General features: G+C 35.3%; 1 protein-coding gene across 2 annotated transcripts in view; it reads left to right on the top strand.

The window, feature by feature from the left end:
• TBC1D23 (TBC1 domain family member 23) overlaps window positions 1-23209 on the top strand; it is a 34737-nt gene that overhangs the window by 5578 nt on the left and 5950 nt on the right. Inside the window, exons 2-16 of one of the 2 annotated variants that reach the window (XM_064467279.1) lie at window positions 2372-2483; window positions 2710-2815; window positions 5536-5740; window positions 7484-7607; window positions 9784-9908; window positions 10019-10062; window positions 11000-11103; window positions 11880-12002; window positions 13080-13172; window positions 15725-15895; window positions 16116-16158; window positions 16868-16977; window positions 17636-17778; window positions 18960-19004; window positions 22135-22223. In XM_064467279.1, coding sequence (XP_064323349.1) covers window positions 2372-2483; window positions 2710-2815; window positions 5536-5740; window positions 7484-7607; window positions 9784-9908; window positions 10019-10062; window positions 11000-11103; window positions 11880-12002; window positions 13080-13172; window positions 15725-15895; window positions 16116-16158; window positions 16868-16977; window positions 17636-17778; window positions 18960-19004; window positions 22135-22223 — 1637 coding nt within the window. The remainder of the gene's footprint in view (window positions 1-2371; window positions 2484-2709; window positions 2816-5535; window positions 5741-7483; window positions 7608-9783; window positions 9909-10018; window positions 10063-10999; window positions 11104-11879; window positions 12003-13079; window positions 13173-15724; window positions 15896-16115; window positions 16159-16867; window positions 16978-17635; window positions 17779-18959; window positions 19005-22134; window positions 22224-23209) is intronic. The other variant, XM_064467289.1, reaches the window with a different exon arrangement.

Consider the following 23209-nt stretch of genomic DNA (forward strand, 5'->3'; position numbering starts at 1 on the left):
TAACATGTTGAAGTTGATCTTGATGTTAACCCGTTCACAGCTTTTTAAGCTGTGAGTATTAAGTACAAGTGACTGGTAGAGTTAGTACTCCTGGGTCTGTGAAATATTCTTTGCCATGTGTGTTTTTGTAATTTGCATAGATGTGGTTTTAGGTGTTGTTTCACATATGTTACATTACTTTTTTTTTCCCCTCAAATAATTCTTTGGAGGACATAGAAACCAAACTTCAGTATTGCAATTTACACCCTTTCCACCTGAAATACAACGTGTACGAAGCTGTTGCGTTTATTTCTACACGTGCCTATTTAATACTTGGATAATATTTGTAGCAGCTAATTGTATTTTGTGTGCTATAATTCAAGGCCTAGCTGTTGCTCTCATGTCTGTCATACTTAGTGTGCACAGAAACCACAATGTATCTAAGAGCATCTAACTGTCTTCAGCTGATGTTTGATGTTGGCTTCGGTTGAAGTTAGATCATCCCAGATTTCATGCAGTTCCGCTGAGTGCTTGGTCTCTGTGCAAATGTCCTGGAAACACTTGATCTTTATTCAGGGTGAACCGATTTGGTGGTTTTTATTTTTCCAGCGTTGATTGTTTTGTGCGCAGTAGGACAACAGGATAGGTGACAGATATGCAAGTATGCTTGTGTATTTTTTCCACCACGTTTCTGTCTCAGGAAGGGGTTATTCACCCATGCAGCCTGTAGTTCTGTAATAAGTGGGCTTGGGGATTTTTTCTTTAATACTGAAAAATAAGAAAACAAGGCAAGTCAATCTCTGTAAACTGTATTTTCTTTCATGCACACTTGCAAAATTACTCAAAGAAAACAATCTATTAGTTGTACCCCAGTGTATATTTGAAATATGATTTAAAGTGCTACCAAAAATACTGGCAAAGAAACTGGGTGATAAAATGCAAGGAAAATGCTTACTCTGCAAACTTGTAAATACTTTGAGAAGTCTTAACTAAGGCTAGCTTATTGCTTATTGTTACGCGTGTGTGTACATGCTTACAAGATTGAGATTTTAATCTGTTTATCAAAAAGGGTGATACTTAGAAAATCAGAAATTTGTGTGTAAGACCAAAATTGAGAAGCTTTATATCAAGGAGTTAGTTGTGGATATACGCAAATTAAAGAAGCAGACAGCACTCAACAGCTGACTTTCTTTTTCCATGGATATTTGGAACTGACTGCATAGTATGTAATATGTGGATTAATTGAGAATTGTATTATTAACACTTTAACATTTGTTCTTACACGTGTATAAATAGATGCGTTGTTCACAAGCAATGCCTCTTCATACTTGAATATTTGTCCTGAATAAACAATCAGATTCTATGTTTTGCTCTGGCTAAAAGCCTCCCAGCTGCGTGTTGAGCTCCTCAGGTATATGAAGCAAAGCCTTTCTTAAGGCATATGTCAGAACTAGTAGAGAACAGTTAAAAGTATACAGTAAGGAGGAAGATTTGCCTACGGGACCTGTGTATCACTGCCATTGCTATTTTTCCAGTGAACCTGGCGTTTTGCTACTGTTGTGCTACGTAATACTGAAATTCCTGAAATCATCAGATGTGATTCTCTCATTGTTTACAGCATGGAACCATTGAAACAGTTTGCAGAAGTTATCAGAGAGACTGTAAAGTAATAATTTCTCAATACGTAGCTTCTTACTTATAATAATGCTTATGAACTTTTGTACTCTGGCAAACTATCACTGTTTGACTGCCTTCTGAATTTGTGTATTTTGCTACTTTCTACACTATTTATTATTAACATTTTTATATGTTTTAATTCAGTCTTGTGCACATGTCTACACTTATGGTACTAGGACTTTATAACCTGAGTTTGACTAAAAAGTCCTTTCCCATTTCAGGGAAAGATGAGGTTAAGAGCTGACTGCACTAAACCTTTAAAATAAGTTTTCTGTTTTCCAGGTCATGTCATACTTTATTCAAAGGAACTCTGCCATCTAATTTAGGTGTACTGTTTGCTTTGAACGCGTTGCATGTGTGTGAAAACTTGCCGTGTATCTCTTAAGTTGTAAATTACAACTAAATTTGCAGTCTTACGATATATTTTGCAACATTGTCAGTTCATGAAAGCAAACAAATACTCGGGACTTATTTGTTTTTCTCTTATGTAAATTGAATGGAATTAGAACTTGAACAAGCAGCCTTAAAAGTGAAGGAATCAATAACATTTTGCAAATATTTATTTTCAGTAATTGGCAAATCGTCTTCTAACATATCTTTATATGTGTGGGTTTTGCCTGATAGTAGCCTCCAGTCTACATCTGTGTAATAGATAAGCAACGCAAAATATTGTATAATGCATTTTTAATTAACAAATTACATATCATTATTGTAGGGAAAAAGATCTTGCAGACGCTCTGGAAGAAGGAGGCTGTGATCTTGAAACTGTGAGAAACATCATTCAAGGAAGGCAATTGCCTGCTGATCTGAGGGCCAAAGTCTGGAAGGTAAATACGAGCTTAAATGAAGAAGCCGGAAATACTTGCAGTTGTGTTTGACTTGGGGTAAATTATTTAATTACCAGGTATCTATACAAAAGAGATGTAGCACTGGAATTTTAAAAAGCATGTATGTTGATTCAGTTTTAGGATATTCCTCTTAATTAAGTTTAATAATTGGGTAACTACGAAAGGATACTAAAATGCTTAGAGGGTTTTCTCTTTCTGATTTCAGATTGCACTTAATGTTGTGGGAAAGGGGGACAGCCTAGCGTCCTGGGATGGCTCTCTAGACCTACCAGAACAGAGTATAATTAATAAGGATTGCCAAGAGCTGATTGGTAAGTTCAGTTACTTTTAGATCACCGAAGTGAAAACTTCTGTACTCTCAGTTGTGTTAGGGCTTTGCTATTTCAATTAAGTAACCTTAATGATGTTTACATTTTGGAGGAAGTTTTGAGGAGGAAGATGAGAGGGCAGAGAAAATCAGAAAGAACTTGTAAGAAAACAGTAGAGCCTTATCTGTACTCTGACTCTGAGGTGGGTGACGTCATGGTAGTTTAAAGTGTTAGCTTGTAAGTGATAGTTTGCATGATCAGAGCTGAATGGGTAGTAAGCTCCAGGAGTTGAAAAAAATTTACTTTTTTTTTTTTTTTCCGAGCTCCATCTTTTAAACCAGATGCTCTTTCTATAGCATCATTCAAGTTTAGTTGTCTAATGACTGGTACTTACTCTGAAAAGCTGCTGTAGCATCAAAATGCATATAACTTCTAAGGGAAGAAATATATTAAACATTTTGGACTTCAAAGACTTTTTTTTTTGAAAGGTATTATTTTTAATAGTGTTTTCAGCAAAAATGAAAGGTTGTGTTTGTGAAAGCAAGGTGCTGCCAGGACATTGGAAATCATATTCCAGTATGTCAGTAAGCAGCTGCCACAAGATGTGACTGGAAACTCATCACAAAAATGGCCAAATCCCTGACACCATGTAACAGTGTTAGTATCAATAATCAGGTGATGGACTCAATGCTGATTCATAAATTAGGATACTTCTTCCTATGGCATCAATAAGAGAATCTTCTGTTTCATTACCTGTCACGCTTTAATTTTTTCTTAAACGGTTGAAAGTTAGGACAGAGAATGGAGTTATTGCACATATACGTTCATGCATACACACATACCTACTACTTAAAAAATGCAGTTCTACATTTTCTAGCTCTAGAATCTAGTAGGACTTATTTTCCTTCTCTTTCTGTCCTGTAAAGGAAATGGGGGGAAAAAATGCCACTGTGTTATTTAATCACAGTGTCTTCTCTGGAAGATGGCAAAACTTCCCAATTAGTATTCATGCCATACAAAATCAAGCACCTTAATGTCTGTTAGTTCTCCTTTTGTCTTTATTGCAAATATTTTGTAATACATAGCAGTATTAAACTGATTAAAGTAATAAATGTGAAGTTAGTTCAGAATGAAGGTTATATAGAAATTTCAGTTTTAGATTGGATTAAATCTCTCTGTTTCAATTTTTTTGCAAAGCAAATAGTCTCCAAATTTAAAGATGGCATTTGAATTTTATGTACTATTTTATTTTCCTTAGAGGTAGAGGAAAGCAAATGCCAAATACTGACCCATTTTGATGGGAAAGTATTAAAGACTTCAGTAAGAAAAACTTTTATTAACAGTAATGAGACTCATGGGTTTCTTGTAATTGAGGGGGGAAAATGTTCACCAGAAATCTAATGCCACTGCATTAAGGTAGTATGTAGGCATCCCCTCCCCCCGTCTGGGACATAACATAGTCATTCCTTCTTTTACTGTAAGTCAGTTTAGCTATAGTAAAATAGACATAATCTAAGTGGATTAGAACAAATTTATTTCTGAAATATGTAAGTGTATTTAATATTAGATTGTCATTAAAAATGGAAAGAGGTGTTTAAGTGAAAATTGTATGAACTGACAGAAAAGTCTGGTTTCACTACAGTCTGTATAATAAATACCAGTATATTTAACTGTAAGTAAGCTAAGTAGTTATTTCATCACATAGAGGAAGGCATAACTTGGGGTATGATGTTGACATATTTCAGTATGTCTTGGATTCATTGCCTCAAGCAAGGTGGATGCCAGTACTACTTCTGAAGTGTCAGCCTTTTAAGTAAGAGTCTATGCAGAAAGATGCTTTGGAACTAATGAAAACCTAAGCTTTGTGTTCGTATCAAAGTCAGTAATAACAGTATTTAACAAGTGTTTAGCTTCTTACCTTAATTACAGAACTGGTTTTGTACCAAATTTTTGTGCCAATATTAATCCAAATGCAACAATACAAATTATGTATTTACAATGAGTCTGTTGTTAGATAGGGGACATTTATGTAAAAGACTTTATGTTCATGGTTAGTGTATCTTCTGATTAGCAACAGTACCTAATCTAATTTAAAAGCCAGGTATAGCTGTAAGTAATCAAGTAATTTCTCCTTTTATAGTTACCCTGACAATGCCAAATATAAACTAGTGTTGGGAAAATTACTTTGAAGTGAAGATTAAAAACATGATCTATATGTTTAATACTAAAACTTAAATCTAAGCTAGCTGATTTCAAACTACAGATTTTCATAAATTTGCATGTCAGTGGGCTTTTGAGGAATTGGAGGTATGCATTGTGGATTGCTCTGTTGAAATTCAAATGAGTTTGTTTTAGAGTTGAGCATAAGTTATATGCTGAGAACATCAAATAGGAATAGAAGAGGAACATTCTGTTCATTAGAAGAATCTGCCTCTTCGTTTCATATAGTTCCTGGAAAACACAAACTTCTTTAATCCTGTTGTTGTGGCGTTTAAATATTTAAATGCCTTATCCTATTGGTGTTATAAAATCACTTGTATTTTGATGCCTTTTTGTATACCTTCTGTAAGCACTTAATCCAAGTTGCTAGTTTTTTGTTTATCTGTTTTCGTTGCCTTTTTTTTTCCCAAGCAGTCCCTGTCGGTGCAATTGTGCTGTGAAGTACTCTCATTCAATTTCTTTGAATGCCATTAATATGTTTTATATTGCTGTACCTGTTTCAGACCAGTTGTCAGTGCCAGCGGAGGAGAAGGCAGGATTACTTCTGGATATTGAGTCTGTTATTACTTTTTATTGTAAATCACGCAATGTTAAATACAGTTCTTGCCTGGGCTGGATATATCTACTCAAACCCCTGGTGCACCTGCATTTGCCACGCAGTGATTTGTACAACTGCTTTTATGCTATCATGAATAAATTCATTCCAAGGTAAAACTCTTTCTTTTGCCTGTGTACTATTTTATTGGCATTAAAAGTATTTTCTGAAAGGACGCGCATGTTGGTTTCAGCTAGAGTAGCACTGTTTGTAGCAAAGTTGTCAGATTCCTTCATGTAATAATAAATGGAACCATCTTTCAGAACCTGTTGATTTGAAGTCCAGGAGATGATTGAGTTGGTTTAAGATGCAAGGAGTTAGCATGTGGCTGATATAGACTTGATGTGCCTTAAAGAACAACTGTCATTTCATGCAATATCAAAAATACTTGTTTAGGAACTAATTCACATATGTTATGTAAAAGCATTCTTTCTTTCCTTTACTAGCATTTTTGATATCTAAAATGCTTCTATCCCTGTCACTTCAAAATACTTCATAAGCACTAATTAAGTCTCAAAATCTCTTTAAAAGTAGTTGATATTTTCCCTATATTCTGCTGAGCTGGGGTTTAAATTATTTTTCTTTTTTGAAGTTGTTAATTTTTTTAAATTAAAAAAATATGAAATTGAGCTTTTCATGCTGTTACATAGGTGCTCTCACTAAAATGACTTTTATTTGTGTTGGAGTAGCACCATGACACTCCAGCGAGTCTACGGGGCCTTCTGATTAAGACCTTGTGAAATAATATACAGATAGTCTGTAATTAAAGATCTTAGTCTGGTTCTCTGGAGGGGAGATTCCGGCCCAGTTACTGGATGCGTGCCCATAATATGAATAGTGCATGTTTGGTGGTGTGGCAACCCATCCTGTCACTTGACTCAGCTTGTGTCCGTTTCTGATGTAAAATACTGTTTGGCTCTGTGAACTGTTTGGGGATAGTGGCATTATGGTCATGTAACTCATTTTCTTTCAGCCACACAAGGCTTTCAGAGTGTCCAGTATTTGACCTTCTCTGTAAGAGCCTAGGTGGTGTTTCAATCAATGTCAATTTGATCTCGATTTGACATTTGACTGCAGGACCATCATTACTAACCATCATTATTGTTAGATAAAACTTCCATTTTCAACTTTTTGCTATTTTTGTTTTTTTAAATCTTACATTTTTTATTCACATTTTCTCATGTTTTGTAACTATCATGAAATATTTATTCTAACAAGATATTGACATAGTGACAACAGGTGAGGGAAATATATAGCATAATCTGTTGGACAATATTATATCTTGGATTTTTTTTTTTTTGAAAGAGCATCTCTAGCAAGCCAAAGGAAGCGGGGTTGGGGGAAGAACACCATAATAGGGTATTTTAGATGAGGGAAGTTTTGATTTTTTTTTTTTCTTCATTTTAAATACTTTTTTATTTCCTGCTTGATGAATTTACATTTAATGCTTATTTCATACATGAATAATAATCTCTTAATCTCCTTTGGCTGCCATGTTGGAATTATTTACATTTCTTTAATTCTATTTTTAGTTAACAACGTTGATGCCATGCTAGCTTTGTTTTGATATTTGAATCTGTTTTAAATACTTCTGTATTTATATACTCCATGAAGTATTGGCAGTATTCCATTTGTTCTCCTCCTATATTAATCTAGTGGTGTTTTCAGTGTTTGTGAAGTTTTTGGGTTGTGTTTTGTTTTAAACTTGAGGCAAGCCAACTTCACGATTAGTCCCTGTGAATTAAAAGAGCAATATAGGAAATTACATAATCACAACTAATAAATAATTGCTACTGTATGTCTGACAACTGGAATATTACAGGGGGTTTATGATTATTTTCGCTGCTGCTTTTTAGGGATTGTTTTATGAAGGGAAGGCCGTTTCATCTATTTAGACTGCTTCTTCAGTACCATGAGCCTGAACTCTGCTCCTTTCTTGATACCAAGAAGATGACTCCAGACTCATATGCACTCAACTGGGTAATAAAGTGAAAGTAGGGAAACATAATGAAAAATAAATTTCTGTTAAAATTTTAAGTACATGTTGTCAGTTTATGGAAAAGTAGTACAAGAGATTAGAACTGCCTATATTGAAATAAATTGCATGTTTTAATATAGTCTGGGCTTTTTGCCTTCAGTTGTTTAACGTAAGGTATGAGATCTTGTCAACATCACATTTTTATTGTACTGGATGTTAATTGAGCCACCGATGTTAGGAACTACTTGGAATAAGTAAGAAGGGAAGCAACTGCCAAAGTCTAAGAAGCTGTGATGTTAGTTTGTATAGGGAGCAGTTGTATGGTTCTAGATATGGATAAACATCAGTCAAATGGGTCTTTTAAAGTCAAATTACTAATAATTTTTAAAACCTCAGTGCTAATAGATTTGACTGCCTCACAGAGTGCTATGCCTTTTGGAATTAAGGCACGTATATTTTACAGCTCTTCAGAAATTGGTCATTTCCTCCTCACCTTAACTTCAAAACTGCCTCGAGTTGGCAGTTTTATTTCTAAAGATGGTTACCTCAATACTTTAAAAAAAATAAATTTGTGTATCAGGACTACAACATAAAGCAGGAAAATTCTCATGTTTCAATGCTACTTAGTATGTGCAATACGAAATCATGATACAGTGCTTGCAGAGGCAAGGTCTGTAAACTAATAAAGAAGACACTATAACCCATGAACTCTTCAAGGCTCTTCTTTCATACTCATTGGCTTGGTAAAATTTTTTGTAACTCCATAACTTTCAGTTAAAGAAATAAGACTGAAATGAATTGTTGAACTATGAGGTCTGTTTTTTTTAAGATGATTTTTTTTAGGCTGCTGCCAATTTTAATATTAAAATGTGATCAGGAAGAACCTCCATATCTCAAAATCTGCTTTTTTGCCACTCATCACTTTAAAAGAACAATCAGGTCTTTTTTTTTTTTCTTTTTTTTTTTTTTTCTTACTACTGAATCTCCTTTTTTTAATCTATAATTTTCTTTAGTAAATACAAACTTCTTTAAAGTTGTTTATTAAAATTTTAGTGATTGAGAAAAAATCTTCGGTTTGAAAGGAGGTAGGGAAGTAAGCTAGTGTAGCTGCCAGCCCTCAGTGTCATGATTTCTGGTGTACAGTCTTAGAAAATACTCTTAAGCCTCATTTTACATTATGAGATTACATTAAAATTCCTTGTCATTCATCAGAAACTTAGTTTATATAGAGGTATTTCTAATGTGTAGAAATACATAAGGAACATTCGGAGACCTGTCATTGCCTAGTTGTTCAGGAACATTTTGTCTTCAGTTGCATTTGACTCGGAATTGCATACATCTTCTCACCTTTTGTTATAAAAGTGTACTAGGAAATGTTGAAATATTCCATGATAGTGTTTAAAAACAGGTACCGAGCTTTTGAAAGCTGTAGCTATGATACAGAATTTGTATGTATCTGCAAGGTCGGGAAGACCCCAGTGAAGCCAGCTGGTATGCATTTGTGTTAGGTGCAAATATTATTTGGCATGTATGAAAAGAAATTCCCACCTTTTGTATTATCCTCTTTGAACTTGCATATCAGAGAGGATGTGTTTTTAAATGGGAACATGGGAACAGGCAAACAGTTTGTTAAATGGTAATGAAAATTTTCCCTTGATTGTGCATGTTTAATGACTCAGCCATAAAGCATCATGATGTAATGTTAAGTAAGTGACGTTGTCAAACTAATGTGCGACCATGTTCAATTAGCTTGGTTCTACTGTGAAAAATAAAAAGAATGTTGTTTACAGAACCCTTTCAAAGTCCTATTTGTGAAGGTAGTTGAGTAAATATGTTCTGTTATTATTGTCTTGTTGGTAGAATTTGTATTTAGCAATGGCTATGAGCTTAAACAGTATTCCAGCTTGATTGTGTTGTCTCTGGTTGAATTTGCAAGGCTGGCAACGTACAGCTGAGTTTACCTTCACACTAGCGTATTTATTTGCAGATAATCTGAAGCATTACTGCACTGTTTCCATAAAAATTGTTTTTGAGGATAGAACCATCCTTCAATACATGGTGCAAATGTATGCTTTAACATAGTTTTGTTGTTTTTATTTTCTTCTAGATATCTTATGCTATCCTGATAGGATTGTTCCTGGTTATTGCTTTTTCTCACACTGTTTTCCAAATTTTTAGCTTGGAAGCCTCTTCTCATATTACTGTTCATCTGAAGTCACTCAGGCAATATGGGATGGATATCTACAACAAGCAGATCCATTCTTTATTTATTTCTTAATGTTAATCATCCTTGTCAATGCAAAGTAAGTGTATAGTTAATTGTTTGGGACATTCCTACTGACAGTTTCAATCCACTTTTGTTTAATTTTGGTTTTACTGACTTAACCTATGCCTGTGACTTTACTGTTTTCAGAGACGTTATCTTAGCACAAGAATCAGATAAAGAAGAAATGATAAGTAAGTACTTCTCTTATACAGCACTAGTGAAATATTTACCACATAGTATAATTCCCATTGATTATTATTTTTAATTACTAAGTAACTGCATTATTTAATTACTTACCTGTGACTTTTCTCATTAATGAATACCTTCACCCACTAATTCCTTTCTTACTATTCCTTTGCTCAATCACATTTGCCCTGTCCCTAACATTTTTTTCTTGTGTTTCCTTTTAGCACTCCCACACATAGTTTTATACTTCAGTTTGGAGTACTTGAAACAGTCACCATGTTTCTAAGCGCAAAGCAGCAGCTTTCAAATCCTTCTTTAAAGCTATTGCACTTGTTGCATTTTCCAGACTATTATCTGTGTATGCACTTGATTTGAGCCTAATTCATTGTTTGCCTTTACCCTCTTCTGCTTTTATAGAAATTATACTGAATTTCTTGTAAGCCTATTTCACCTGCCTTTGTAATTTTTTTTAACATGGCTTAATACAATATAAGTAATAATCTCCTAGTACTTAAAAATGAGGACGCTTGGAGCTTTGCACCTTTGCCATATACTGCAGAACTACACCCTTCTACCATCCTAGACATATAATAGTACTACTGATTAAGTACTGTGTTTTAGAAGATTACCCTGGTCAGGCCTCTTTAGAAAAGGCAGCTGACTCCTGAGAGCTAGAAGTATACAGACATAAGAGTGTGGTACAAAATAATTTGCATAGAAGGTTTGAACTTCTAGCAAATAGCATAGGTTTCCTATGGCTAAGGAGTATTTTCTGTATCTTTTCTTTCCACCTGGAGAGTGAATCAACATTCATGTTTAATCAATACACTCAGTTGTGCTATGGCTTATTAAAACCAAGTTATTTTATGATGTGAAAAGATGTATGGTGCTTCTTTTCTACATCTGAAAAAATGGTGCACTTATGTTGTTTGTATATCTCAGAATTCTTAGAAACTTCACCAGCCAATCTCGATTTAGAGGACATAGAAGATCTCTTCTCTTTGGCACAATATTACTGTAGCAAAACTCCAGCTTCGTTCAGGAAGGTAATAACAAAGTAATTCTGAAATTCTCTTCTTTTTGGTGACTAAGCTTCTGCTGACAGTAACTTTGAACATTTCATCGTGATGTGTTTTTAAACAATTTTTTCATGTTACTCTGGTAGTATTTACTATTAGGATCTTTGAAAGATAAGCAGGTTAGGTGAAACATGTTAGAGAAAAGATTCCCTGCAATATTCTCACTTCATGACGATGGCCTTGTTTTGCAAACCAGGTTCTTGTAAGAATTGGTGAAGCAAAAAATGCCATACTGACACCATTGCATTGTGGTAGACTGCACAGCAGTCCTAGCTGTACTTGCAACAGCAAACAGGAAAGAGTCACTTACTAGAGATGAAGCTGTCACCACCTGCTCTGTTCTTGCAGTTCTTCCTTACTCAGGATACCTGACTTCAGTAAATTCATGGAATAGAAGTAATTGATAGTCATTGCTTTTGGCTTGTATGTACTTTCTCTGCTGTGTGTAGACAGGTATGTGAGATGGTGGGGTGGGGCAGGGAATAAAAACAAAAACGAGAGGTATTTCATCATGTTGGCATGGTCAGAGTGGTGAACAAGTGTGTGTATAATGGAAATTCAGGCTTTGCCATAATTTTCACAACAAATTTCAACTGATCAAAAATTTGATGACTATGTGGACAAGATATGTGTTTATCTGGCTTAATGTTTGTGACATGGTGGATATAGTTTTACTTTGAGCCTTCACATGTAAAGACAGTGGCTTCAGTTAACTTTTTTTTTTTTCCCTCTTGCCTTATTAGGACAACCACAGTCTTTTTGGCAGCAGCTTGCTGGGCCTCAAAGATGATGACACGGACTTGAGCCAGGCTCTCTGTCTAGCGGTTTCTGTGTCTGAGATCCTTCAAGCAAATCAGCAACAAGGAGTCAGTATACTGAATTAACACACACACACACACCCTCCCCCCCCCCCTAAGAATTTTATAGAAAAGGAAAAGAATCACTTACTATTTTGTGTATCACAAATATTTTTAAGTGTTAACCACACAGATGAATACTTGCTATTTAAGGAAAAAGTATTCTTATCTTGAAGTTGTCTAGCTTGTAAATGATCGGCTGACTGCAACACATTTGTGCTGTAGCAACTAGAGCTACAGCACAGGGCAGCTTAAAACAGCTAATTTGAATCTGGGGAGTGGGAGCTTAAAGTAATATCTCATCAATTTTAATTCATTTCCAAATGTAGCTATTGTAGGGGAATATTTAAAACCCACTACTCAGTACCTTTAGGAATGCCATTATGAAATATTTGTCTTTTGTCAATGGAAGGTTTAAAGAAATGAACAAAAAATTGATTCAAGCTATTTCTGTAGTCAGTTGCAGACGTACTTAGGTGCAGGGACTTCACTTACAGTATTTAAGACCAATATATAGATAATAGTGTAGCTAGATTACAGTGTTTCTTATTGACTACTGGCTTTTTATAGCAGTTTCCAGGCCCCAGTTTCATCATGCATACTTTTCCCCACCTCTTCCCCACCTCCCTAGTCCAAGTAAAGTTAAGCGTCTGTTTATATCCTGTTTAAGTAGGTGATATACAAGGCTATCTTTATGTGCTATGCTGGGTAGTAATAAACTGTTGGATTGGCACTTCAAAGTTGTCCCTTCTGATGTTTTCTTGATGTGTGCCCTCGTACCCACTATATTTCTTCTCAGCAGAGGTGAAATAATTACCCTGTGTATATTGCACTTGGGTCATACTTACTGATGCGCAACATGATGTATTAATGGGAAGTCACTATTAGAATACTGTTGGTGGTCTGGTGACTGCAGAAGTTCAGATTAATCAAATGAAGTAAGATTTTCTGACGGCTGTTAGCCTCTTTAAGGAGGAGTTCCTGTACTTATTGCTATTAGTATTAAAATATAATTGAATTATGTACTTCCCATCAACAACTGCAAGATTTTAACATTTTGTAACAGGCAAAATCTTCCTCTTTCAGGAAGGAGTACGGTTCTTTGTCGTCGATTGTCGTCCTGCAGAGCAATACAATGCTGGGCATTTATCAACAGCATTTCATTTAGACTCCGATTTGGTTCGTATGCTTTTTGTTTCTTTACAGATTTTTGAATCCTACATTAATTAGAAAGAGAAATGTCTGTCATGAAAAATAAATTATCCTTAGGTTAGACTCTAGTCTGTGGACTGCAGTGTCTAGCTATGTGATGAGTTTTTAAAAGTCAGCTTCTCTAAAGGAGATTGATGCAGCCATCATTTTACTGAGAAGTTTAGTCCTTAATGACATTAGAATTTGGGATTCCAGACTTCCTTGTTCTTTGCATAGAACTGGAAACCCATACAGGCTAAAGACTAGACATTGCTTGGAGGAGAAATTTCTTTTTAGCATCAGAATTTCTAATGAAAGATGTCATTAATTTTAGCAAGTAGCACTTCCTGCCTCTCCCCCTCCCCCAGCCTTTCTTACTACAGCCTGCTTGTAAGGAGCATATGTCTGGAAGAGGATTTGGTTTCTCCTTGAAAATTTTCACAGTACTATATGAGTGCATTATTTTGGGGGTTGAGATATGCTACAGACTAATTACTTCATTAAAGATTTTGCTGTAGTTTCCATTTCACTACAAATTCCTAACTAAACATTCAATCATATTTTTCTCTGTCCTTTTTCCCCCAAATCACTTATGCTTCAGCTGGCTCAGTGCGTTCTTCACTTCTAGATTAACCCTCTACTACATTACTTCAAGCAGTCTATGGATGCTGTATGGAATGATTTTTATATATATACACCCCATAAAAGACTTTTTTTACCTTTCTTGGTTAAGAAGCTCAGTCCTGCATCTATTATCTTTACCTCTCTAGTTAAAATGATGTATTATTCAGTATTATTTGCACAAGTGTAATTACGTAGGAGACAAAAGGAGGCTGAGCGGAGACCTTATTGCTCTCTATCTACAACTACCTGAAAGGAGGTTGTAGCGAGGTGGGTGTTGGTCTCTTCTCCCAAGCAGCAAGTGATAGGACAAGAGGAAATGGCCTCAAGTTGTGCCACAGGAGGTTTAGATTGGATATTAGGAAAAATTTCTTCACCAAAAAGGTTGTCAAGCACTGGAACAGGCTGCCTAGGGGAGTGGTGGAGGCACCATCCATGGGGGTGTAGGTATGCCACTTAGGGAGATGGTTTAGTGGTGGAGAGTTGGCAGTGTTAGGTTCATGGTTGGACTCAATGATCCTGAGGGTCTTTTCCTACCTAAATGATTCTATGATACAGTGTTCTGGGGTTTAACCTAGATCAAAAAGTATTTAGGAAAAAACTTTCCCCATGGTATGTGCATGTTCTTCTGCTAGCCTTAATTGAACATCATATTCAATGAAGTAGAAATAAGCATTATAAATTATTAAATAGTTTTAAAACATATTAATATATGAAAAAGAAGTCCGTAAAGATAATTCTTAAATTGGATGTGATTAGTTCATATGTATTTAAATTACATATTGGAATTAACTTTTGTAGTGTGTGTCAGTTGATATGGTTACTATCCTTTATGAACTATGCTGGATGAACGTCACCAGGTTCATCTCTGGTTTTAGAAGTTTAATGCTAGGAAAACTGTAGAGAATAATCTTTTGAGACAAAAAGCCATTAACGGAATTCCAGTGCATTTTATATGCTTGTATACATAAAAGCATAGACAATATACTTTACAGGGAGGCAATGGGGAAAGCACTTCAGAATCCATCTCAGTTATAGGTGGTCTTAGATAGAGAACTAGTGAGATTTATGGCTGTAGGAAAACCCCAGTTAAAATTCAGCTTGACCTACTAATGGCTTGGTTGTATACTTGTTACTTTGTATTTCATCATTTCATCCAGGGTAAAGGCTAGATAATGAGAAGCCCTCCCCCACCCCCTCCAAATCCAGTTACAGGTCAAGATTTCCTTACTGATTTAATTAAATGCCTTCCCCACATAAGCAGGTTAAAACTTCAGCTGTATTTAGAAAAATCTTTGTTTCTCCATCACTTTCATATAGCAGCTCATTGGTTTTGCGTGCATAATAGGCCTCTGTGAGACCACAGCCTTAACTTTTTGAGAGTACTACGAATGCCAGGTATCTCCTTGTACTCCTGATTGTAATTTTTTTTCCAAATGTGGATAAGTAAATGAGGAAAAACTGAATGGGGAGGCAAGATGAGGACAACCTTACTGGCACCTAGAAATCCTAGGTATTTTAAAGGGTTTCAGAACTGCAAAGTTTGAACATGTGCTCAAGTGTATATAAATGTGGAAATCAGTCCCTCTGCCATATTGCCAACTTAATGCAACATTAAAGTTGCAAAGACTTTTTCCACTATTATTTGGTGTCTGCAAAAATAAACTATCAATTAGCTGCATTTCTTTCCTGGGCAGAGCAAGGTGGAGTGAGGAAGAACAGGAGGATTCTCAGTGTTCTTTATGTAACGTGAGGTCTGGGGCAGGCTGTCTGTTTTGTGTGTGTACGTCTTGTAAAGTGCTGATGCTGCCCAGTTTGTGCTCAACAAATTATAACCATTTTCAAAGTTTGTATCTTTTCACAAGCTGTCTTACAGTATGTTGGTGTCAAACAGCACTTTTTGTTTGTTCATTCCATAGATGCTTCAAAACCCATCAGAATTTGCACAATCTGTAAAATCCCTATTAGAAGCACAAAAACAATCTATTGAGTCTGGCTCCATAGCTAGTGGGGAACATCTCTGCTTCATGGGAAGTGGCAGGGAAGAAGAAGATATGTATATGAACATGGTGCTAGCACACTTCTTACAGGTACAACTGAATTGCCGTTGATTTTTAATAGCTGGAAAGAAGTGCGTCTGCACATATCATTGATGCTAAATGGCATAATATTCTCTCCTTAAAATCTTAACTCTTTTTTATATTGCTACAGTTTACAGTTTTTATTAAATTAACCCATGTTTCATTACCATGCTTGCAAAACTCATTCTACAGATCTTTGCTTCAACCAAAAATGTCTTTTCTCTTCCAGAAAAATAAGGAGTATGTAAGCATTGCCAGAGGAGGATTTATGGGTATGCTTATTAATAATGAGCTTTGGCTTGAGAAAACTTGCTGTCTTAATGCTGTTGATGTTTTTATTAAGTTTTGTCTAGACATCAGCTAAATGAACAGCAAATAGGTCTGATTTGTCAAGGTTTTGTTTTGTGTAAGTCAACACACTGCTTTGGCACATTTATGGTTAACTGTTGTGGCTTATCCACATTTCTGAATGGTGAAAAACTAATAAAGGAAGTAGGGGAATTCTCTCTTCTAACTTATCGTTCTTGATGTTTAGCCTCTGTAGATTGCAGATCTGTATGAAGATGCTACTTCATAATTGTTGTATTTTCTCAAATCATCAGTTCATAATTCTGCAGTTTAGGTTGCTGGAATCAATCAGTCTATAAAACAGTGGAGAGGTCTGTGCTACAATATGAGTATAGAGGCATTACTAGTCAGTATATGTAGTGTCATAGTTGCTGTCTTTCCAATCAAAGCAGTGATTTATTTTTAGTTGCTGCTGTATTTTAACTGTTTTGTTTACTAAATTAAAGATTGTCCTAATGCCTTCGTACTACTGAAAGGAAAGCCAGGGATGATTGTAGTGGTATCTGAATTTATCTGTTTTATTAAATCATGAGGAGCAAAAATTGTTACTGATTAGTCTTGGATATACAGTGTTTTCATCAACAGACTAATTCCAGTGTAGTTCTGAATGTTTTTCAATTACATCTTTAACAGCCCTCCAGCAGCACTTAGCAGACATCAATGTGGAGGGACCAGAAAATGGATATGGCCACTGGATTGCTAGTACCTCAGGCTCAAGAAGTAGCATAAACTCCTCCGTTGATGTAAGTGAATTTTAAGCTCAATGGGCATAGTGGGATGGGAGCCCCAGGTCTACTGAATTTTTTCTTCACGTTCCTTGTTCTATTCTGTAAAATGCATTAATGTAAGTCATGATTATTTTTGGTTGCATGATTAATTTCAAATTATATTCACTGTGTAGCCAGAGGCTTCCTCTTGAGAGGAATTGCTTGTAGAGAAGAACTTGCTGTAGTCATTCTCCAGCAGGATATGTATAATGGACAATCCTTTTCCTGGCTCTTCTTCACTCTGGCAATAAATTACTCTAAAACTGGCATACAGTTTCAGGGGAAAGCTCAAAATTGTCTCTTTTCCACAGCTGATTTGTTGTACGTAGAATCTGACTCTTAATTTTGATACAATTTATCATTAATGGAATTTCTTCCTCTTTAGATTTTCATAGCAGAGTGCTCAATAATAAGGTTTGTTGAGCTTGTTTTATTGGATCGTCTTTACCTCAGATGCGTATCGTTGCTGTCATTTGGCAGACCTCTAAAAGAATACTTAATGCCATAATTAATGTTCTACTGAGAACCAAAAAGTAGATTACTATTTTGTAGTCTGTTTCCTTTCTTAACAAACTAGAGATTAAATAACATTATTTTTATATGATTGATCCTGAGAGGAGTTAAACTTTTACAGGGTGATTCTCCTAATGGTCCAAGTGATGGAAAAGGAGTAAAGTCCCTGGTGAATAAAATGACGGTTGCTTTGAAGACTAAATCTGTGAATGTGAAAGAAAAAGTTATTAGTTTTATTGAAAATACATCTACTCCAGTGGACAGGTGCGTCACTTATATCTCACTGTGAATTAGCAGTGAGGAATGACTTCACGTTTCAGGTGGCTATTTTGTAAATGTGAAGGCTGTGCTAATTAGGAAAAAAGTTGTTGTCCAGTTTCAGCTTTTTGATTTCCTACACCTAACCTCCTCACAATTTTATCATGCCACAGTAAGCCTACTGTGCTGCCTTAGTATTGCAAGGCCAGTGCAAGCAGCCTTTTCTCTTGAATGTTTATCTAGAATTTGTCACTGCATGCTTAGTTTGACTTCTTACAATGTGTCAGTTCTGTAATCATTCCTGACTTTTAGACAGAATACACTTTTATTTCAGCTCCTCCTCATCCTGGCTCTCATGGGATGGATGAATGACAGAAGGATTCTGGATGGGTTTTTTGTTTGGTTGGTTTTGTTCTATTTTGGGTTTTTTACTGCCCGGTCTTGTCAAGTTGAGGTTAACTTTTTTGAAGATACTGATTTTTCAATTCCTGATGTAAAGCTGCTTTTCAAACCCAGAATCCACTTGTGTTCTTTTTTGTATCGTCAAGTAGAGCTGGGAACGAAAATGTGCAAACATTAAAAGACACTCTGAAAGTTGGAAGTCATCATTCTAAATACTTACTTTAACTAGGTAGAGTAACAGCTTGTATCTGTCAAAGCTTTAATGGAATAGACTGTTTCAGAGTTATTTAAAATGCAGCCTTTGGAGTTGTATATTGCTAAGACATTGGTATTCAAGAATCTTACAGAGCTAGTGCTTGCTTGATAGCAGGATTTAAAATATGTGCCAAATGAACAGTAGTTTTCAGTAGTCTTGTACCTAACCAAAAGGTACGGATTGTTGCTGCTTCTTGTGTTGGAAAATGATTTATTATTATTATTGTTTCACAATTAGAGGCAAAAAATTCTTAAATAGCACTTGGTAGTAGCTTTTGTTGTGTGAAGAATTGAAGTAAGGCTTATATGTGAGCCATATGTAGCATGAAAAATGCATCTTTTAGTAGAATTTTTACAATTATTTGTCTACCTCGTGGCTGGCTGTCATGAAGCATTGCTTTTATTTATAAGCATCCTCCTTGAAGAAGATACATTGCCAATGTAGAGCATTTCAAATATTTATCTAGATTTTTCCTTTCAACTTTTTTTTTTAATTCTTTTGTTCTGTCCTCTGCCCCGATGTACTATAGAATACCTTTCAATATTCCCTGGCCAGACAGAGCAAGCCTGGAGCGGTAAGCTTGATAATTAAGCAGTCTGACTAAAACCACCTTTGTCGTATTTAGCATGGCATCACAATATTTGTAAGCATTGGTTACACTGACAAAATTGCTCACATTTTTATATTCATTTAGGGTTTTTTTAAATATATTAAAGCTGTTGGTTTTTACAAGTACTGGTCAGGGGACTAGAGGAAGAAAAAGAATGTATTGGCAGTGCTTTCTTCTCTTAGTTTCTGCTTTGTTATTTCTGTTCTCTTCCTTACTATTGCTTCTTATGGGTTTGTTTTTTTTTTTACTTGTCATTTCCTATATACAGTTTTATTACTGACTTGTACTAGTGAAAGACACCAGGAGCAATTACTGAACAAATTATGGCTTAAGTTTTTAATAAGAGAGACTACAACTATGAAAAGGACTTGTTATAAACTGTTCATAAAGCGTTATCAGAGCTTAGATATAACAGGGAACCCATACAGAAATTTAGTCTGGAAATTTTATGCTTCTCATCACATGGTGATAGAAACAGAAATACTCATTACTGGGAAAAGAAAAATGCTGAGTTAATAAGTAAATATGCCTTGCAACTGTCCCCAGTCTTGTTCACATGACTACTGTGTTTCACACAAATCAGTGGTTCCTTCATATTTGCCTCAGATGTGAAACCTTATAATTATTTCAGAAATAAAAATTGTGAATTGAGGTTATATAAAATTACTTGTGATGACAGAAGGATAGCTCATGTGTAATGACTTTGGAACTTTGATTATACTCTAGGAACTCTATGTTATAGTTTTTGACCCTCATAGGCTGAAAAGGATGAAGATTGGTGCTGAAAGAATTAATGAAGATTTAAAATGCTGTTTGGGTTTTCAAGGATTTTGGAGCAATTCTTCTAAGTAGTTTGCACATACTTTGAGCTAGGATTTAACCATAAGTTCACAGAATGTTGTTCTGTGAGCAAAGCCAATAGTAATGTTAACCAGTATTCTTAAAAAACAAACAAACAAAAAGTGGGAATATCCCAGTAGCACATAATATATTTTGTTAATTTAGAAATCCTAAAGATCATGGGATTTCTCCCCATATTTTATCAATCAGTTTTTAGAATATGGTAAGCAAGTGTTAAAATTCCCAACTTAAAATGCTGGGTGGCTGTGTTCGATAACTGAAAGACACTGGAACCTGTGTTTGTAACCAAGAATTTTTAATATGTCGAGATTATACTTAGGTTATTTTACTTGCTCCTTTCACTCATGTTGTTTATCTTCTTTCATTGGGAAGATGCAATAATAAATTTGCCCACACTATCAATCACTAGACTATTCTCTTAAAATTGCAGCTCTTAAAAACCTGGAATGGCATTCTTCTCCCATCCATTCAATTAGATCCAACTTGTCTTTATCATCAATATATTTCATTTTGCAGGTTTGCCACTAAAGGGATTGCATTCAATTTGTAACAATGTTACGATGGCGTTCCATGCAAACAGGTTAAAGGAAATCCATTCTAGTTTAAGATGTTACCAGGTTTTTATAAAGTAGCTTTTTACTTTCTCTTGTCTTGACTAACTTTGATCTATAAACACTGTTGAGATCTTCTCTGTGTAGTTCAATTTGACACTTTTTAAATGTGCTGCTTCTTACTCAATTGGTTATGTGTTACTAAAGCATATTTACAAAACCTCCATATAGAAGCACTGCCCTCTTAAATTGTCAGTGTCATTGATGCTTATTGTCTGAAACACTAATGAGCATGTTTCTGTATGTTTATTTTTTGTTTCACTGTAGAATGCATTTCTGGGTTGTTTTTTTTTTTTCCTGTTAAACATTTCCTTGTTTGTCTACGTTAGTAGATTTTATCCATAGAAAATGTAGGTTTCTTTTTCAACTTTCAAATATGCTTTCAGAGATACATAAATACTAGCATTCTTTTATATATTACAAAAGAGGTTGCCTCTCCAACTTGGTTCTACAGCAGCATGTAAACTGGAGCTTGTGAATATACTTAAAATGGGAACCAGGGCTTACAGTTTATAGGAAATATGAATACACATTATGGGGAGGGGGGCTAAAGAAATTGAAATGGGGGAAAGGGACAGAGTGTTTTGGTTTCATTTTGGTTTGGGGTTTTTCTTGTTGGTTTTGTTTGGGTTTGGTTTTTTTTTTAACTACTACATGTTGCCAGTTCTAAAGGCTAAGATCATGAACTGTTTACTTTTTTCCAGCAGTTACCTGTTGTGTGGCTTTCTAAACCTTTAGGTTTTCTCATAATTTTCAGGTATTCTCAGCAGTTGAGGGCCACAGCTTTTAACCTGACAGCTGTGAGCATGTAATCACAGCACTCTGAGCTGGAGTTCTAAAATATCTCAAGATTTGCAACTGTTACTGTCAAACATTAAGACTCAGTTGTGTTTGTTTGTGTCATTTAATGTCATCTGTATAAATAGATTTAAATTTGATGTTTGAGGTCAATATCTATGCAGAAATCCCAGTGATGCTGGGATATTGGCAGTAGGAATTGCTTGACTAAAGATTTCAGGACTGGGCTCATGCTGAAGAAAGTAATGGCAGGAAGTCAGAGCTCACACTACAGTGGATAGTTTATAATAACCCCACTGTGAAGTGCTTACGGTATTTTTTTTTTAATCTTTTGCGGATTTTCATCTTCTGGTTAATGACCAGAAAAAATGAACTTCCAGACATATCAGTTAATAGCCTTCATTTTTTCCTCTATTCCAGTTTGGCATCCTTGTAAAGCTGTCCAGACTGTCCAGAAATATTTCAGAGTTTTATGCTAGAAACTTCATAGCATGTTGTCAGTTTTCAGGTCTCTAATGTATTTTGTAATTTGAGAAAGTGACCAGAAGTTCTTTTTAAAACAAAGAAGTATTTCTTTTCACTTCATTTGTTACTACATTCAGCCTTGCCAAGTAACTGTGAAAAACATCCTTTCACTAACCAAATTGCTTGATGGGCCAGTCACAGCTTCCTTGCAGGCAGCTTCATGAAATTCTCGTCCTTCTCAGTTGCACAGTTGTGTTTACATTTTGCTAATACGTTATCATAGGAATCATACCATCAGTTTGAAAGTTACTTTTCTTCTCCCATCCCATGTCCTCTCCTGCCTTTTTCATTGCCAACAGACATGTCAGCAGCAGTGACAGAGTAGGAAAACCCTACCGTGGTGTGAAACCAGTATTCAGCATCGGAGATGAAGAAGAATACGATACTGGTACAGTAGATTTTCCTCTTACCTAAATTAGCTGATTTAGACATAATTATTAAGATTGGCTAAATCACAAGAGTGTATTTTATGTCTTTGTCTTACAACATGACATTTTTCTTACTATTATCATTGATTGTGTTTGTTATGGTGGTGCCTAGCATCAACCAAGAAACACACACACTCTTCAAATACACGGTAGGAGACTAAATAAAAAAGATTTTGTGATAGACACCAAAGAGCCAATAAGAAAAAATGGGAATAGATGGGTTTAGTGGATCATTTGTGTTCACTTGTTATTTCTATAGTAAAGATCTGTTTTTCTACACTGGTCTTGCACATGTAGACCTGCAATTGTACCTCTATTACTCACAACAGTAAGCAAAATGTAAAGGACCTAGTTTGGCTGATAGATCTCAGGTTGAATCTCTAGTATTGGCAGTTAGTATAACAAACTGAATTTCTAAAAATATAGTTGGAGCTAAACTTAAGATTGCATTGAATCTATTGATAATTGATTCATCTCTTGATGTGCATGCAGAATGCTGTAGAAAAAAACATGCAATTTTTATTAAATTTTTTATCTAGTTGAAAAATTACAGACAAAACTGGAACACCACACTTTTCACAAATATATATTATTATTTTTTTTTAAGACTAGTGCTAATGCTAGAATGGTGCAGAGCTACTGCTGTCCTGGTTTTGTTCTGGTAGCGTTAGCTCACTGCCAGCCATCATCATCTCACAAGTAACCGTTCTGTGACCGAACGGCATACTCGGCTTCCATGTGAGAAACAAATAACTAGGCTAAGAATCTTTGACCTGGAAAAGAAATAATTCAGGAAGATTAATGAAGGAGATTCATAGGATCTGGAGTTGTTTAAATAAGATTGATTGACAAACAGTTTGTCTGCTATAAGAATTGGTAAAGAGCAAAATGAAACCGTCAGGCAGAAGGTTTAACACTAACAAGATACTTCTCCAAATGCGTGTAA

This window comes from Phalacrocorax carbo, chromosome 1 (genome assembly GCF_963921805.1).
Source record: "Phalacrocorax carbo chromosome 1, bPhaCar2.1, whole genome shotgun sequence".
Classification (NCBI taxonomy): Eukaryota; Metazoa; Chordata; class Aves; order Suliformes; family Phalacrocoracidae; genus Phalacrocorax; species Phalacrocorax carbo.